This window comes from Clarias gariepinus, chromosome 8 (assembly GCF_024256425.1).
Source record: "Clarias gariepinus isolate MV-2021 ecotype Netherlands chromosome 8, CGAR_prim_01v2, whole genome shotgun sequence".
In the NCBI taxonomy this organism is placed as follows: domain Eukaryota; kingdom Metazoa; phylum Chordata; class Actinopteri; order Siluriformes; family Clariidae; genus Clarias; species Clarias gariepinus.
Window position 1 is genome coordinate 6939925 of NC_071107.1, and position 20076 is coordinate 6960000.

Consider the following 20076-nt stretch of genomic DNA (forward strand, 5'->3'; position numbering starts at 1 on the left):
ATCAATTGATTGATTGATTTCATTAACTCGGGTTCTACATCAGCGACATTTACATCTTTATCCAGCGCTTCTTTTTTTTTCCTGCTCCATTTTTGAGCTGTTTTCACTTCAATTACACCCGGCGATTAAAATCAATTAGCATTCTGAGGAATGGAGCCAAATGAGAAAGAACAGGATTAGTGTGTGTGTGTGTGTGTGTGTGTGTGTGAGATGCTTTCCAAATTCACTGTCAGCTCATGAATTAATTAGTCTAATTAGCAATAATGAGATTATCACAAAAACAAACGGCCAACTCTTCATGAGTTCTTTTTTTGTCTCTCGCAGCTTTTTTTCTTTTGTTTTTATCTTTACATTTTTGCACAGTTTTTGTCTCTGTGCATCTTTTTGTTATATTTTATTTTGTCCTTGCCTCTTTCTGCTTGTTAATATCTTTTGCCTTTTATTCTATTCTCTTTTAGTGGTTTTGTCCCCTGTCTCGCTTTTGTCTTTGGGTATTTTTTTTTTTTTACTTTTCTCTCTCTGTTGCTTTTTGTTTGTCATCTTTGACTTTGTCCCCATGATCACCTTTTGTCTCTACGCATCTTTCCATCTTTTCCTTGAGATCGTGTATGACTTTTAATATTATTAAAAATTTTTTGTCTTTCTGTATCTTCCTGCCTTTTTAGCATCTCTCTCTCTCTCTCTCTCTCTCTCTCTTTAAATAAAGTGTTTGTGTCCTATATCTCTCTTTTCTCCCTTTTTTCTCTGTTCATCTTAATATGATACTTACTAAATAACACCTACATAATATACAGTACCTTTAGTACAGTATATACACTGTGTCTCAGTTTATACTTCGTGTCTCAGTGTGATTTAGTTTCTACTCAGTGTGTCTGTCTGTGCTCAGAGTGTCTCAGTTTGCACCCAGTGTCTCAATGTGTCTCAGTCTGTATTCAGCGGGTCTCTGTGTGTCTCAGTCTGCACTCACATGTCTCCGTCTATACTCAATGTGAACTCAGTTTGTCTCAGTCAGTGCTCAATTTTTTTAGGGTTTACTTACATGTTTCAGTCTGTACTCAATGTGTCTCAGTGTACGGTAAGTCAGTGTGTCTCAAAGTGTCTCGGTCTGTACAGTGTGTACTGTATGTCTCGGTGAAACTTAGTGTGCAGTGTGTAATCAGTTTCTTTGTGCATCTCCATGTGTCCGAATGTGTTCTGTGCAATCCTTAGTGTGCACTCACTGTGTACTCTGAGTGTCTTAGTGTGTCTCTGTGTGTGTAAGCATGTCCTCAGTGTGTACTCAGGGTGACTCATTATGTACTCACTGTGATTAGGTGTGTACTCACTGTAACTTTAATGTTTATGTAATTCGTCCCAGTGTATTTCCGTGTGTTGTCCGTTTTTTTTTTTGGTTTTTTTTAAGTTTCTCACTGTGTACTCAGTGGGTTAATGTGTTCACGTGTGTTCTCAACCAGTCTCAGTGTGGTCTCAGTGTGTGCATGTGTGTGTTGTCTGTGTGGCAGATGGCTTCCTTTTGGTGCTTTCACTTGTGATGAAGTGCTTCTTGGAGGAACTCTTTGGAGGATGGCTGCTAATTATGACAGCGCTGCTGAACAGGCAGGTTCTCTCTACTATGTCTGTCTCTCTGTCTGTCTCTCGGCCTCTCTTGGTGTGTCTGTCTCTTTCTGTCTCACTCTCTCAGGTGTCAGATGACCCGCTAATTCGTATGTAGATCTTCAGGCTCAAAACAATGCGTGTAAGTATGCGGTTTGGTTTTATTTTATTTATTTTTTGTGTGTGTGTGTGTGTGTGTGTGTGTGTGTATTTAGGATGCAGGAGAACATTTAATTCTTAAAGTGTGTGAGGAGAAACAGAAGGTAAATTTCTCCTCCGTACCACACTGACATGCCGTAATTACAGCATCTTGACCGAATTGCACACGACAGCCACTCGTTAGACACACACACACACACACACACACACACACACACACTCCTCCCTGGTGGAAAGAAAAGGTCAGACTCCGGCTTGGTGTGTTTGTCAGGGCCGATCGATGGCCGCTTCCTCGGGAAAACGGTAAGTTATGTTGCTCCTGTCATGGCCGTAGCTGGGTGTGGGGGAAGTGTGTGTGTGTGTGTGTTTGTCTGTGTGTGTGGGTGGGGGGTGTTAGTGGGGTGGCTGGCAGAGCAGGAGGGAAATATCTTTAACTACCCTCGGATAATCAATAACCCCCCGCTCTATTATTCTGCCACGGCTATCGACGAGCAGCCTGAGTGTGACAGAGTGCTGGCGGGGTCAATACCCCGGGCCTACACCACCGTACACACACACCATTATGTTCCTGTTTGTTAGCATCGCTAACACGACGTCCCCGTGCTGCTCATATCAATCTGTAATACAAGCTAGCGGGAAACACGCTAGCAGCAGTTAATGCTAACAGCTGTTATTGCTAACAGCCTCTTGGCCCTGACGGGTTTTTATACAGATACGAAAAAAAACTTTACCTTCAAAAAATAATAATAATAATAATAAAAAATAATAAATAAAAAATATATATATATTATTTATTTTTTTTAATGAATAGATATAGGAAAAAAAAAAAAGGAGAAGAAGTGTAAAAAAAAAAGGTGGGAAAAGATGAGAATAAGAGAAGAAAGAAAATTGACGATAAAGAAAACTTAAGGTTGAAAGAATGAGACAAAGAAGGTAGTAAAGAAATAGAGCGTAAAAAATAAAAACAATAAAAAAAAATTCTTCTCGTTTAAAGGTTTTTATGAGAACGTTTTATTATCTTTATTTGTCTCTTTTTATAGCCTTTCACAGATCTGTTTGTCCGTAATAAAACGATAGCTGGTCACATGACCCATTAGCTCGCTGTTTGCTTTTGCATTAATAATCATGTGACGTCATGATTGGTCCAAATCCCTGAATTGTCCAGTTTTCTTTGGAGCTTTTTTTTTTTTCCCTTTTTTTTTTTTTTGGTTGCCAAAATTAAAAGAGTTTGGTGAAGAACGAGAAGAGACAAGGTGCATGGCTCAAACCAGGATTGACAGGCTGTCAGAAAATCGGCAGCAGAATGAAATAACACGGAGAAACAGACTGAGGAACATGTTAAGAAAGGTACAGGAAGAGGAGGAGGAAGAGCGATTAAGTGAGAGAAATGAAGGAAGGTTCCAAATGCATCAGTGACATTTATCTTCCAAAGTGTTTATCACACAGATGTAGCCGGTGACGTGACTTTTATTAAAGATCAGATGTTTCTCCACAAGTTTCTTCGCCTGCTGAAGAGCTTACGAAGTAAATGTAAGGAATCCACCGGGAGAAGAACTTCTAACATTACATTAGAACCAGTATGTCCATTACAATAGTCCACGAGGAGGACCTGGAGCACTGCAATGACATTAAACCTGGATGAAGAACCAGAAGATGGCCCTCAGAGGGGCTGCTGAGGGACCTATAGTGAGATTAAAGGAGATCTCACTTCCTGCACGTGACATCATCATCTCATCCAACAAAAAACCACCCAGGCATTAAGCTGTGGCAAAATCTAAAGTCAATTATTATAAAAGGGGTGCGTAAAATACAGTATTACCATGTACTGTAGCACTATATAGAACTCAAAGAAGGAAAAGGATGAAAAGAAATAAACAACAAGAAAGAATGATGGGAAGAAAGAAGAAGGATGAGACGTGGACATTTTGGAGGAGGAAACAGGAGCTCGGCGTGCCAGTGACTGATAAATCTTTAATATAAAAATTGTACAAGAATTCTGATACAAATTACAAGAGAGGTATTTGGACAAAATATGAATAAAATTCCATTTACATCCCGAAACCCTTTATGCATTTAATGCAAAAACCATCGACAGTCAGCTATGATACAGAAGATACACGCAGAAGCAAATCAGTTCGAACAGAGAAACCAAACAGGACCTTTATTTTATTTCTTTTTCTTTTAATTCATTAATTATTTTTCTTCCTCAAGTGTGCCTAATGGAAAAACGCTGTTCAGGGCCCATGCACTATTCATGAAGCTCGGTGCAAAAATCCAAGCGAATAAACACGAAACGGAACAAGACGAAACACAGCGAACAGCGTGGCCCAAAGCCAGCGGGGTTAAACACAAAAAAAAAGAAAAAAGAAGAAAAGAAAAATTGGGGGGAGGGGTTTATTCACACACAAAAAAAGTGTTTAAGCTTACGAGATATCTGTCGACAAAAATGAGTAAATATTCAATACTGATTTATGATTTTTAATTTCTTCTTGTTTTTTATTTTCACTTTCAAACTACACTTAAATACCTTCAATTATTATTATTATTATTATTATTATTATTTACCGTACATAAGGTGGAATGCTGTGTAGGATTAAATGATCTTAGAATTTTTTTGAGAATGTGTTTTTTATTTATTTTTTTGTAAATAATTTTTTATTTATTTTTCGACCCACTGTTTTTACGTTTTCAGTTTTATTCTAAGTGCTCAGTTTGTCTCAAAACATCAAATCAAAGTGTTAATGAAATATTAAAACGTCACTTAGGCTGGGAGCATGTGTGTGCTTCATGTCCTTAAGAAAAAGTAATAAAGTGGTATTTTATTAAATAAAAACGGTTCTCTATAGGCTCATGTGATGAAACAGGAACTGAACGATGTGTCACATAATCTAAACATCAAATATTGTCTCAAATATGTTTATTTGTGCCTAAACGCAGTTAAAAGTGCATTTTTGCCCAAAATGGAAAGTTTTTACCTTTATCGCAAAATCCGATCGATCAACAAAAACACAAACAAAACTTTGTATACGACACGATTTTTCCCAGCAGCCCTTTTGACAATCACTTGTTTTAAAATTAGCAGATTTGCTCCACCGTTTTGGGGCCGATCCTCTTAGGCCACTCCCACAACACACTTCCAAAACTATTCCAAACTATTACTTAAAAAAAACAAAAAAAAACAGATTAAAGTGTTTGCAGATGTCTGATGTTCCACAACAGTCGTCTTTCTCCCTTCTTTGAAAAAATAAACACTTTGTGAAAACTTTAGCAATGTTTTTATTTCCTTGCATGGGCTGATCGGCTACATTTCACTCCAATGAAACTCGGACTTTGTTTGCGGCTCATCTGCTTCTTTAATGCTTTTTTATTCGGAAAAAAAAAACGTTTTGCTAACTTCTTGACCTTTTAAAACAAGAACAAATTGTAAGAAATGGTGAGCGATGTGACACAACATCAGAATTGTGATCCGTTCTGTGACAGTTCACTTTTCAGAGACTTTGTCTGGAATATTTGCAGTTTTCTAACGATGATAAATTCGGAGAATTTACATTTTTATTGAAAAAAATTATTCAGTAAAAAAATTTAACATAGAGAAGGAAAAAGTTCAGACATAACTGAAGAACTACAATATGATGTTATTTGTAATATGTCATGTAACGTTTGTCTCTCTCTCTTTTACTCCATTTCTTTTTTTTTCCCCCTCATGCTGAGTCTGTTCCCTTTTTCCCCTTTCTCTGTGTCAGCACCGACTCCGCAGCTCATTTAGCATCAGAACTGCCGGCTTAGCCAAAGCGCTTTCGCTCATCCACAACCTCGGAAACATTGTGTGTGTGTGTGTGTGTGTGTGTGTGTGTGTGCGAGTGCGGGTGTGTGCGCACGTCTATGTGTGTGTATGTGTGTCTGTGCCGAGACAGTTCCTCTCCAGACTGTGTTTCAGAATCGGTACATTTCAGTCTTCACCGTGTGCTAACGTCTAAAACATTTTTTCCCCAAATTGTGAACAGAACCAGGAAACTAAAAATCCTGGTTTATTCTGGACGTTAATCAGAGTCTCCCTCTCCCTGTTCCTCCATCTCACTAAAACATGACTAGTCAGGCTTGCTGTCTCCTTCAGTACAGAAGAGGAGAATAAAGAAAGCAAGTTAAAAGCAAAGATAGGATTATGAAAAATGAGGAAGTTAAGGGGGAAAAAACAACAGAAGATTGAAAGATAAGAAAGGAAAAGAATGAAGGAATAACAGCAAAAGTTTGAGAAAAGGAAAAAGTAAAGATGAAAGAAGGAAGATACGAAAAATAAAGAAACCATAAGAGTAGGAAATAAATAAAAGAATATGGGAAAAGGAAGAAAGGGAAGTATTAAAGAAAACATCTAGTCGAAGGGAAAACTTAAAAAGGAAATAAAAAGATTGTAAGATATAAGTGAAGCGAAGAAAACAAACAGAAAAAAGATAAAAGGAACAATCTGAAATAGTGCAAGAAAATATTGTAAGAAAGAAAACAAAAAAGAAGTAAAAGAAAGAAAGAAAGCATTTCTAAAAAGAAACGTAAGAGAAAAATAGAAAGGACGGTAGACGCAGGCTTTCTTTCTGTCTCGTCCATCACCGGAGGTTAACAAGTCCTCCTGCTGCTGTCATCTCATCGGCCTGTTAATGCAGTGTGAGTGTGTGTATGTGTGTGTGATTGTGTGTGTGCGTGAGAGAGAGAGAGTAAGAGAGAGAGACAGCTGTCAGCAGAGAGGGAAAATGCGACTCTGGAGAAGACGCTGGCTTTCGATGCTCAATTTTTCCCCTTCGCATCGGATAAACAGGCAATTACACCTCCTGGTACTCGGGGTGACGGGGAACTTAAGCGTGCGTTATTACCCCTGTCCCTGCGGAACCCCAAACACTCCAAGAGAGGGGGGGGCGGGGGGGTCGGATGTGTGTGTGACACGAGCATGTCAGCAGCGTTCACCGTCTCTAAACGTAACGAAGTGACAAGCAAGTTATTAGACAGATCAGAGCAGACGCACTGCTCCTGCCTCCGGTGCATGCCGACTCAAATTTAATGATCCCCATGAAGCTCGCTGTCTCACTGCCTCGCTGTCTCACTGCCTCGCTGTCTTATTGCCTCCCTGACTCTCAGTCGTGCTGCCTAGTTGCCTCACTGCCTCTTTGTTTCACTGCCTCAATATCTCATTGCCTCTATGTCAGATTTAAGTAACTTGTTAGCAAATGAGCCTGGCTAGTTAACCTCACATAGCCACTTGTAACTTTACGTTAGCTAGGCTAAGCAAGGCTACTTTACTGGTTCACATTATGCTAGCTGGAGTTTAGTTAATGCGGACGATCCAAGGCAATGAAGTGAAGATAGTCAATGTGACAGTGAGGTCATGGAGCTCAGTTTGTGGTTGGCTGATTGAAGATAAGCTAAACCCCGCCTCCTTTTTATGGCAAAACAACAGAATGAACAGAAATTGTAATTGTTATTAAAAAAAACTTATCATTCTGCTTGAACCAATGTGTAAACTTGAGCCGTCGTTAAGGTTATATTTCACGATAATTATGTAATGTTTATGGTGGAATTACAAACATTATATCCGGAAAATACACCCTGACTACAAACACACCACCTGTAATGGTGAAATGGAGCGAATACTTAAATTTCATAATAACGATATTGTGCGTGTTGAGGATTTGTGATATACAGTACGATATAGGGTACACCTGGGTTTCAGCATACGCCCCCTGGTGGATAAACACAGCACATGCAGGCTTTATTCGGGGAATCAGGGAGCTAGTTCTCGGGTTAATACGTTACATTGACTTGAAGTAACAGCTGATCAGAAATCCTGCAGCCGAAATGCCGTTTAAATACGTTCACGGGTTTGGGGTCGTCAGAGATTATTAAAAAAAAATTATTTTATTTTACTTTTTTTTTTTTACTAAACACAAGTGCAAAACTGGTACATTTCTGTAAAGATACATTTTTTTATTTAATTTTCCCTCCTGGCCATAACTATCCTAAACACTGCGAAGTGTTTTTCTTTGTAACAAGATTACACATCCCGCTCAATATAGAAGCAAAGTGCAAAAAAAATTAAACGTTTTACTATTTTTTTTTTTTAATTAATGAAAAAGAAACATGAAAAAAAGGAGTCGTTTAGGAGCCTGAAAGCATGCCAGCTCCGTCGGCATATCTCACACGTCGTTATGCAAAACGAGTCACAATACCTTTTTTATTATTTTTTTTAGTTCCTGGGTAAATTTTTCCTTTTATTTCTTTGTATTTTTGACGTTAATATAAATGAATCAAGCTAGTAAAATGCTACCTCTTGTCACCTACACTTTGAGCAGAAAGATCGACCTGTAACATAAAAGAAAAAAAAAATAAAGAGCTAAAGAAAAAGAATTAATAAAAAAAATAAAAATAAAAGAGCAAGCGACCATCAATACAATTGTTTTACACCAAAAAGCCTCTCAGGACATTATTTACAAATCGAAAGTGTTCATGCTTTAGGTATGTACGGGATTCTTTTTTTTTCTTTTCGTAAAGCTATCGTTACACAAATACAACATGGAGACGTTTTTTTTTTTTCTCGTATTATTATTATTATTTTTTCAGTAATACCGTTTTTCTGCAGGCAACAGTCACACATAAAGAGTCTGAGGAACGTCTATGGAGTTGGACGCAAAAGAAATAAAAAGAAAAGGAAAAAGAAAAATCAAAAGGGCGACCATTTTGGAATCAAGCAAACCAAGGATAGAATCGCCCTTGGAGAAACGTCCAATCCAGATTCTCCCAACGAAGAAAAAAAGTGAACACTGACGTCACGTGACGCGTACGAGGTTTATCGTCTGATCGTCAGGTAAAAGGACCGACCTTTGACACATTTTGACACTGAAATGCAGGGACAGTGGGTGGAGTGTGTTGACAAATAAGCGTGTCTCTGAGGAACGGGAGGCGGGGCTAGTCAACCATGTTGATGAAGGGTGCATTTTTGTGCAGGTTGGGGTTCTGGCTGTGTCGGTTCCGGCTGCGGACAGACGAGAACATCATGTTGCACCCAGGCACTTTGCATTTGTGCATCTCGCGCAGGTGAACAGTTTTGTAGTGCACACGCAGTGTCCCTTTGTTGCTGTACATTTTGTGGCAGATGGTGCACAGGATGCCGCCGTTAGCACCTGCCGACGGCGAGGAGGCGGGGTCGGATGTCGCCAGCCCCGCCCTCTCGCCTAACCCGGCTCCCACTTCCTCTCCCTCGCTAATGTCCAGCTCGTCCAGGAGCACGCCTTCGTCGCTGGCTTCATCCGAATCTTGTGACGACTGGACGCTGCCACTCGAGTGGATGCTTGACGCTGTGCTCAGGTCCAGTGCCGCATAATCGCCGTCGCCGCGGTAACCATTGCCTATGGGGGACATGGGGTCCTCGTGTCGATGTCCGGAGTAGATTTTGGCCGCTAACTCGGCGTGCATGTCCCGGGCCAGCGGCATGAGCTGGGGGTCGAGGACAAAGTCGTCCAGTTCTTTGGTCAGAAGTTTGCGGTGGAGGTTGATGTTGGAGCTGTGCCTGCCGTGCAACAAACAAACAAACAAACAAACATAAATTAATAAATAAAATACCTATTAATAAAAAATCTTTTTATTCATATTTAACTGTATGCAAGACTATGATGATGTAGCAGCTCTAATAAATAATAAAGCAAGAAAAAACTCAAAATAAAAAAGGTTTTTAAAAGATTCCAATCTTAATTAAAGAAAAGGGTGAAAGAATGGAGTTCATTTATAATTAAACTCATCTATAAGAGCGCCGAAACCAGTGCAAATGCTGTAAATGGAGTATTCTTTTAATTGCATTGCATCAGTGATGTGTATCAACACCAATGCTAATGCTAATCCTTGCTATTGCTAACGTCATCCATCCCACAAGACTGGTTTTAGCGGTGATTAATTAGTCGCTAACCATAACAACTGTTACACAGCACATCACTGCTAATGCTAATCGTGTCCTAACCCACGGCTAGCGGCACAGGTTTCAGAGTATCACGTTTCCTTGCGCTGCGAGAGAAGGCTAAGGCAGGCTAACCCGGTTAGGCAGAGAGCTGAGTGCAGTGGCGCTAGCTCAGAGAGCCACTCGCTAACACGTTTAGCCGCTGTCAGCACGTCTGCGCAAATCCAATTGACTCTTGACTCGATTAAATACTCCAGCACATTGAATGGGAGTTTATCAATTGATTTGAGGCGCGGTAATGCGATAATCGAGGGGAACCGGATAGCGTATTAGCGCCGACTCGGACAGCATTAGCGCATCGACTCCAGTGCCTGGAGGTGGCCTGATCGAGACGCAGCGTTTCGTGTTAGTGCTCGCTTTAATAAAAATGGCCTTTGTCTCCCTGACGCCCCCTTGATGGAGGATCACATGACACGCAGTGCCATCGAGTCAAATCGAGTCAGGAGCGATGTCAGATCACACAGCGCAGTGTCACAAATCCACTTAAAGACAAAAAACAGCACAGAGCACGATGACGATCGATCTGTCTCACTGAAACAGAAAGAGAGAGAAAGAGAGAGAGAGAGAGAATAACAAAGAAAAAATGAGACAAGAGAAACAGAAAGAGTAATTCAGAGAACGACAGAGATGTGGATATATGAAGAAAGACAGAGTGAGAGAGAGAGAGAGGAAAAAATGGAGAAGAACAAGGAATAAAACAAAGGAAAAGAGACAGGGATATGGAAATATCAAAAGACAAAGAAAGAGACAGAGATGAACAAGGAGAGAGACAGAAAGAGAGACAGGTGGTGACAGAGATTTTTTTTTCTTTTAAAAAGAGGCAGAGATAAAACAGGGAGAGACAGACAAAGAGACAGAGAAAGACAGACAAATAGTAAGTAATGGAAAGACAGAAAGAGACAGAGAGAGACAGAGATGTGACAAAGAAAAGCAGTGATAAAATACAATATAGAGACAGAGAGAAAAAACAAGACAGATAGTAAGAAAGGAAAAGACAGAAAGAAAGAGAGACACAGACAGCAAAAGGAAGTGAGACAGAAAGACAGTCATAAAGAGAGAGAGGGAGAGAGGGGTTAAATAAAAAAAAAAGGGTAATAAATCATTAGCATGTGCATTGCCGTGCAGTCCGTTATAAAACTCTGGAACTGAATGTAACTGAAAAAGGATAAGAACTCAATCTGCAGAGGGTTTGAGGGCGGGGCTGGTCGAGGGGGGGTGGGGGGGGGGGGGTTTCAGGGGGGGTCCATGCATTAGGGGTCTGAGATGGTGGCGCTGGTGAAGGCGTGACTGAGAGATGGAAGTTGCGCAGTGTGGAGGAAGAGCTTACCAGCAGTGCCGTGGTTGATGCGGTCAAAAAGGGTCCCTTTAATTATTTACCTCCCTATCCGACCCTCTCCTGCAAGAAGCACAAATACATTCAACACAGGGACCCTTTCTGTAGTGCAGAGCAAACGAGGGCCGCCGCCGGGCACCAGAGCAACCTCAGCATTCAGCACACACACACAAACAGGCCTGAGTAGCGTGCCTAGCGCGGTGTGTGTGTGTGTGTGTGGGTGGGTGTGTGGGTGGGTGTGTTTGTGAGACTTATTATTCTGTAACTGGATTATCATACAAGCGAATAATATCTAGTGGATAAAATATAGATTTTTCCTTAATAATTTTTTTTTTTTTAACAAATATTTTTTTTTTTACAATATTACCAAAACAATATCAAATCATTATTAGTTTATTAACTGACGTCATTTTTTATGTAAATTTTTTATTTTTTAAATCAGATTTTTAAAGGCTTCTGACATGATGCTGTTGATGTTGCTCTAATCGGCGGGACCCTCATTAGCATATCTCTTACGTGCATATTAGCATAACCACACCCTCACACTGCTCATAAGCTCTCCTGCAGTGGCTAACTAGCATTTGAAGACCATACACACACACACACACACACACATTATAGATCAACACAAAACATTCATGTTTTTATTTCATTGTGATATTTAAAAAAAAAAAACGTTTAAAAGTGTTTGTGTGTGTATCTATTAGCATCTCCGAAGTCGCCTTTCCTCCATCAGCATTAGTCTTTCCCACTCATTTCCTCTACAACTTCGTTCCAGGCCACGACCGTCTCCTCCCCTTCCATCTCTCAAACTCGTCCGTCTCATCCCTCGCTCCCTCTCTCAACCGCTAATGTGGCAGCCAAACCAAACTGACAGGCTCATCTCAGCCCAAAAGATGGAGGCGGTGTCTCAAGAGAGGACATTTCCAAGCCAGGAGAGAGGAAGAGAAGGAGGAGGAGAGGAGGAGGAGAGGAGGAGTGAGAGGAGGAGTGAGAGTAAGAGCGCGCCACTTAATGCGTCTCGTCCCGGGGAACGTTAATCATCTTTATGTAGTGACGGCCCGCTGCTGGTCCCTCGCTCACTAAATGACTCGGGATACAAAAAAAGGAAGAGACGTGGGAGGCGAGAGTCGTATTAACCCCATGGTGATGATGATGATGATGAAGATGATGATGATGCACTTAGTGTAGTGTAGTTGGGTTTGTTTGTTTGTTTCTTGAGCACATTAGTGGACATGGTGTTGTGGGCCGTGCATCATTAATCACCTTTGTCTTGAACAAAACACACTTTTTACTCAACACACACACTTAGTATGATGTGATGATGAGATGGGGTAGAATAAAAACTATTATTATTGATATTATTATTAAAAAATGTTGTGCACATACAGTTAGAATGGCATGCAATGTAATCTCACGCTTACTTACACACCGTCATCATACAGACCCGTATTATTATTATTAATATTATTATGGCATTAGTGATACTAGTGAACTAGTGCAGAGGCTTGCGAAGCTATGCGCACGTGTGTGCGTGTGCATTCGCGAGCGTGTGCGCTCACACACCACAGCTGCTTTCTCCCTGCTCATCGCCAGAGGCTTTAAATGGAGGAGGAGGAGGAGGATCGCAGAAATATAATTAACCTTCACTCTTTCGCGCGCACTCGCACGAGACTGCGGGACTGAACATTAGTGGATGAGTACACACACACACACACACACACACACACACACACACATACTCACACAGCAGGGATCTCCAAGGTCACCGGACCGGTGACAGCAAGAACGCACGAGAGCAAAAATAAATAAGTGGCAGTGCCTCACGCGCTCACACCCACACGCGCACTCTTACTCTCACTCTCTCCCTCGCACACACGCACACACACAGAGGGTCTCTGTGTTTTTGTTTTAGAGTAAAACGTGATTAACGAGGATAATAAGGGCCATGATTGCTGGCGCGCGCTGTGAATACTGTAAATATGCAATCATTGTACACACGCGCTGGGGGGAGGGGGGGTGTGGGGCAATAAAAACGTGTCACATCGCAGTGTTGCATTACACTACATTACATTTCATTACCTAGCCTATATGTTACGCACGCACACGCAGACTTTACACTTGAGCTTACATCACATCGTCAGCACTCATAAGATATAATATAATATAATATAATACAGTATAATATAATATAATGTATTTTAATGTAAAAAATCATATAAACTCACCCTTTTTTCAGGTTTGAAATTAGAATTTGCCAGATCCTCTTCCCCCCCTCATTTATAAATAAAAATAAAATGAAAGTAATAAATGTAGTGGATTTATTACTATAATATAATCCTAAATGTAAACATCTGCAGCATCTGCATTCCTATCATGTTATCGTTATTGTGTACAGGTGTGTGAGGTGGAATTAGTCGTCGTCTTAGAATATAGAAATATAATAGATTTTATTTAGATTTTATTAATAAGATCAATGTACACTCAATACTTGGGTTGTTTGAGGTTAATGTTTAAATCTTATAATGTTGAGATTTAAACTTTTTTTACATAAAAATAATTTTTTTTTTTTTCGAGGCAGACATCCAGTAGTTAAATCAAGTTAGTTCTTGTTAAAAAATGTGAATAAGTTTTGGCATTTTCATGGATATTAAGTTATGCAAATTTATGCAAAGTGTAAATATATACATATTTACACATATATATAGAAAATATATATGATTCCTTGTCATCCTCCGAACTGCTGTCCCGTGTGGATTTTAATGTTCAGTGGCCATAAAACATTTTGTCTTACTGTTTGATTTCGTCTTTTTCTTTTGGTGCTCTATGATAGATGTGTTTCTGACTTAAATATTATAATGAGCCCCCATCATATGACTAAGTACTTCAATATTATAAAGAGCCCTAGTCATGTGACTAAGTGCTTAAATACTATAATAAGTCCCAATGACATGACTAAATATATTTAAATATTATAATAAGCCCTTGTCACAAGGCTCAGTACTTAAATATTATAATGAGCCCTAGTCACATGACTAAGAACTTAATCGCTAATTGTGCCCCTTAAAAGTGTTTAGGAAAAATATGCATATTGACAAGACTTCAGGTTTTGTTTATTGCTTTTTTTGTTTTGTTTATTGTTGTCTAAGACCTTTATCTTTAAAGGAATTTGTCATGTTATACAAACAGTCTGAACAAAATAAATATTTAAATCTATGTTTAAACACTCGGCTGTTGAAATGATTACAGGTTTATTTTGAGTCCAAGTCGAGTGCGGCTTTAAACCCAGCGCTATTAAAATGCAGGTGTGTTGGAGGTCAATAAATATTAATATATAAATGTATGGATAATTATTTACGCTGCTATATGATGATCTGTAATATGAATTTGTGTTATAAAATTAATCTATAAATACTCATATTCTTTTTGTTTCTCTTTGTTGTTTTAGATAAGTGTTTAAATCATGTGCTTATAAAGCGCGCGCGCACACACACACACACACACACACACACACACACACGTTATTAAAAATAGAAAATAAATATAATATTTTAGGGTAAGTATCAAAATAATAAATAGATAATTATTGAGATTTTGTATTTTAAATAATATCTGACGTGAAATTTTTGCTGTACGGAGTTATTTCTGTTAATTTGTTTATTTACAAAATGAATATTATTAGACATAATAAACATTACACATCCATCTAAATGTTTAGGTAATATTCGTTTAGCTTGTTTTATTATTTTTTTTTCACCTGAAATTTGAAAACAAATTGAAGTGTAAAAGCGCAGGTGTTATCATGTGGAGGTGTGTGAGTATGTGTGTGTATGATGGATTTACAACTCTTTTATCTGATAATAAATTTTATAATAATAATAATAATAAGGGCAGATTTTTGTATGCTACACCAGTTTGGTTTTTGAGAGGTTTGACGGTCAGATGATGGTGTACAAGTATTTTTAAAAAACAAAATTAATTTATATGTAAATGCATATATATTATTTCATTTTAAATAATCCATGACAGGTTGCTGAATAGATTTAAATACAAATATTAAGAACTGTATATTAATTTAGGGTTAGGGTTAGCATAAATGGTCTATGAAACTGGCTTAAATAATCTATGTGAAGTTTACAATTTATAAAATATAATATAATATTTATAGTTATTACATGGCTTTATTAATGCTCAAATATATTACAATAAAGTTAAGTTATAAGGTACATGTAATAGTTATGAGTTATATGTGAAAGGCACCTTTTGAGAATTGTACAGCAGCCTGAAGTGTTTAGCATGTGTGTGTGTGTGTGTGTGTGTGTGTGTGTGTGTGTTGGCCACGTAAACCGTTAGATTCCTCTGGATACCTCTCTGCTGCTTTAATACCTCTCAGTCCTCAGGAACAGCAGCTTTATAATGCCTCCCAGATGCCACGGAGAATCCACCGGCCAAAAAATATGGAAACAATAGTGTGTGCTTTTAGGGCAGTGCGGTCACATCCAGGGAAAAACACACACACACTCACACACACACACACACACACACACACAAAACGCGAGTGTCCTTTCCTGCCCTGTTTTCTCCTGACCATATGTTTAAGCATTTAAGGGGAATTTTCAGGCAGCGCTGCAGCAGCCGAACCGTCACACGCACCTCGACTCCGACTGGCCGAGAGAAGAGAGAGAGAGAGAGAGAGCAGAAAAAGAAGAAGTGAGCACCTGAAAGCATGTTCAAGTATGATGTGATATACTGGACGTCATAAAGCCATGCGAGGTGATGTTAGAGTCGGGGATTGTGTGGTTGTTAAAGAAGTTAATGAGTTCTCGTGGATGTTCTGGTGATCACAGTAGCTCCCCTTTTCCGCCTCCTCGGGGCAGCTGGCAGGAAAATCCCCTCTGTGTTTACGCTAATGCCTTTCTGCGCTGCATAAGTGTTTCCATAAGCGAAGAAAATCGCAAAATATGATGCTTCATTGATTTGAATTTAAAGGCAGATGAAGGTCATCCAAGGAATGAACAAAATCAGGACTGGGAATATTCTGAGATGGTGATCATTATTATTATTAAGGTTTTATGAATCTCCAAATTCATATTCGCTGATAATCATCTTGTCAAACATGCTAACCAACTGTATAAAGTAGCTTCACGGTAATAAGGGAGTTAAACAAAATATATATATATTTTTTTAAGGGTTTTATTAGCTCATGATTATGTAATAAAAAAAACAACACAGATTTTAAAATAATTATAAATGAGCTAAAAGATTAGCTTGTTAAAAACGAGCATCTTTGTTAACAGGCTCTCAGCTAATTTGAGTCAGCGTAAACATCTTATAACTAAACTTTATACGCTAATCTAAAAAGCTCTGGCTTTGCTACAATTTTTTCCCTGCAGGAAAATTATTTGACGCTAAAAGCAATGTGTAAAAGTGTCAGTTATCCTTTACACGTTTGTATGCAGATGATCTACTCCTTACTGAGTTTCAGCACATCTGTCATTGTGTGTGCGTGTGCGTGTGTGTGTGTGTGTTTGCCCTATTTGCGCGCCTCTTCATTTTTGCGAACGAGACATCAGGTCTGCTCTGCCTCAGGGCGCCGGCTCCCTTCGGCCTTGTCGAAAGCAGCATGTTATGGAAACCTGTCTCTCATACACACACACACACACACATCTGCAGCACAATAAGCTCTCGTTCATCCCTCCGTCCGCATCTCGTCTGTTCCGGAGTCGCCGGCGCTGTTTACAGTGTACTAATGAGCGAACAGCTCTGGGAACAGATGCCACCGCACTCAGGAACTTAATAAAAGATTGCGTCGGAGAGATGGATGGAGCGAGGGAGAGCGGGAGATACAGAGGGAGGGAGGCGGATAGAACAACTGAGCACCTCGGAGAGTCTCTTGTTTGCAAATTACAGTAAAGCGGGGGAGGACACGCTCAGCACATGCTCACGCACACTCACGCGCAAAACAACCTCTCGGTCTTTATTATCTAAATAAAACCGTCACTTGTCACCCGAGAAGTCGAGAAGAGAAGCACGTCCTCGTCTCTCTCTCTCTCTCTCTCTCTCTCTTTCTGCGTACAAGCCAGTTTCTTTCCTTCCCTCTAAGTTTTCACACATACACATGCACACACACACTGATCTTTTAGCTGAGAAAAACTGCAGAGCATTTATTTTTCCCTGAACGGGGGAGAGAGCCTGTGACGCTTAAACAAATTTTCCTAAAGTGCTCCAGGAAGAAGTGAAACTCTAAGAGTACTCAATTTCTAATCCGGAAGTATCATTAACCTCTTTTTTTTTTTCGTCCGCTTTCTTTGGTGAACCTGCGCACTTTCAAGTGTGACATTTTAAACATCAGGGAAAAAACATATAGCACATTCCATGGTCCTTCTACATCAAGGTATGGAAGATCTACTCTCGAGGGTACGACTGTGAAAGGTGCAAATATAGTAGTATCCTTTACGTTTTATTCCACATGATTAAGAGGCTTGAGAGTACCGTATTAAAACTAAAAGGGTACAGTTTAATACCATTTGTTTATAGAACACATCCTTTTAAATGTCTGTGGTGCTATCCCATTGAAAGGTACATATTAGTACCCTTGTTTTAAAAATATTTATACATACAGTATATCTTCTACGCTCTCCAACCTAAGATGCATGCTTGAGGGTACCACGTTGTAAGATACATTGATTTATAGTTGTTATAGATATAGTTTAAAATTGTCTTTTAGGCTTTCTGAGTAAAGATATACAAGATGTTGTATATCTTGACTGTATTTTACACAATTGAAAATATATAAACACTCGACAGTACCACCTTGGGATATATTTTAATTTAGCTTCATTTGGAAAATTTGCCACCAAATTCTGCTTGTGCCTGACCTTGAACTTCAACACCTCCACCTGCCCGTTAGCACAGGTATATTCTGAGGTCTGTGTGGTGAGGAACGTGTTGCAGACTTTGCACGGAACGTGTTAATGAATGCGGCGGCTTGACAGGTCGCAGCCTCTGCTAATAAATGCGAGCTTACCTGCATGACAGGTGAGCAGTTTTGAGTACCCCAAACCCTCGGTGCATTAAATAAGCGTGAACTGACACCACAGTAATTCGGCACGTTAGCATGACAGGCAACGCGTAGCACATGGAGTAGCAGTTCCCACGTCATTAGCGGGATAATAATTATTCTCCCACCCCCCGCGAGTCGGAGATGAAGATAAAATTGGGACCTCATGTGAAGCAATTAACTTTGATCTAATGAGAAAATAGGTCATGATGGGACTAACTTACCTGTAAGCTATGTGAGGTAAGTGTGAGCGCCTACAGATTTAATTACATAAATAATAAGCAAGTCATTAGCAGAAGGAATAGGACAGCATCTAACAAATTCCTCTGAGCTTTGAGAATTCTTAAATGTGCAGTCTGAGGTACGAGTAAAAGAAAAGTCTCACCTGTCTCTGCTTCGTCGGGAAGGAAAAGCAGCGTTGCATCCGGCCACCGTGCAGACGTGCATCTCTTTTAGGTGCACATTTTTGTAGTGCAGTTTGACACTGTAGGAGCTCTTGAAGCTCTTCTTGCAGACGTAGCAGATTTTAGGGTCGGGGCTGGAGCAGAGATCGCCCTCTGGAGACTGGGAGTGAAATTTCGGTGAACTTGAGCCATACCCCATGGAAGAGATGAAGCTCTCGTGCAAGGCAGCCATACTGGCAGCTGCTGCAGCTGCAGCAGCCATTCCGCCATTGTACAGGTTATACTGGCCCATGCAGAACATGTCATAGGTAGGATCGTTGTGTTCTTCTTTGATTTTGATGACTGGTTGATGTAGGGAAGGCGAAGAGCACCTCTTTTCTTCAATCTCTTTATGGATGTGTCCGTCTTCTTCTCCATCATCCTTTTCTTTGTCTGTGTTTCTTCTGGTGGTGTGGCGATGGTCTTCAGCATCCATCGGCTCATCGCGGTAGAACATCTTGGACTCAGATGTCTCAGACTCATTCTCGAAGTCACGTTCGTGGTCCTGGTCCTCTGAGGTGAAGCTGTCCATGCAGCGCAGCTCACTGGTTCCTTCCGTCATCTCATCCTGAGAAGGTGATTGATGCCCGCTACTGCTGTTGTTGTTATTGTTGCAATTTCCATTGATGTTATTGTGGAGGTGAGATGCAGGATGACGATGATGGCAACTGTCATCATCATCATCATCGTCTTTGTCATCATAATCTTCTGGCACCTCTCGATCTTTCTCGATCTTGACAGGCATGCTAGACTTGCGAGGCTTTTTCTTGGGTGTAGGGTCAATTGTGATGGGATCTGGGGCACATGAGTTGGTGGAAAGGTGGTGAGATAAAGTTCCTGTTTCGGATATGTGGCTGTTGTTGGAGCTGGCAGCTAGGATCTGTTGATGTTGTTGATCCATGATGGAGGTGCTATTGGTGGTAGTGGGTAAAATCGGACTAGTAGGAAGGGACACCGGTGGACTCACAATGTCAGCAGGGGAAAGCAAGTTACGGTAGAAAGGTGGGATTGGCTGTACCGGTTGGACTGACTTTAGGGATGGGAAGACCAGAGGACTTTGCAGAGGGGACTGCATCATTGGATCAAGAGGAGGAGTTGCAAAGCCTAGCGGTGGCCGTCCAGGACTTGTAAGAGTGAATCCACTCTTAGTGCTAGAAATGACCGGGGTGCCCGATCCGGAAGTGGAGCGAATGAGGTCTTTATCTCGGTTGTTTCTCAGCATGGGCATGTGGAGGCGAGGGTTGGGATTGGCGCTGTGGCGATTTCGGCTACGCAGTGAGCTGAAGACCATGTTGCATCCCTCAATTGTGCAACGATGCTTGATCTTCAGATGTACAGCATTATAGTGGATCTTGAGAGTGCCCTTGTCATAAAAGGTCTTGCCACAGGCATTGCAGCAGACCCGACCTTTGCGCGACGGAGTACCCATGCGACGCATGCGGTGCATCTTGGAAGAGAACGAAGAGTGAAGGTTCTTTGATTGCTCATTTTTCACAAA

General features: G+C 40.3%; 1 protein-coding gene across 2 annotated transcripts in view; it reads right to left on the bottom strand.

Moving 5' to 3' along the window:
* Nucleotides 1–7975: 7975 nt before the first annotated feature.
* Nucleotides 7976–20076, bottom strand: part of bnc2 (basonuclin 2) — a 172796-nt gene continuing 160695 nt past the window's right edge. The window contains exons 6-8 of one of the 2 annotated variants that reach the window (XM_053501897.1): nt 18521–20076; nt 11070–11138; nt 9140–9301 (exon numbers count right to left, since the gene is read on the bottom strand). The exon at nt 18521–20076 is cut by the window's right edge and continues 654 nt beyond it. In XM_053501897.1, coding sequence (XP_053357872.1) covers nt 11108–11138; nt 18521–20076 — 1587 coding nt within the window. In that variant the 3' untranslated portion in view covers nt 9140–9301; nt 11070–11107. Of the gene's footprint in view, nt 9302–11069; nt 11139–18520 lie in introns of both variants that reach the window. The other variant, XM_053501896.1, reaches the window with a different exon arrangement.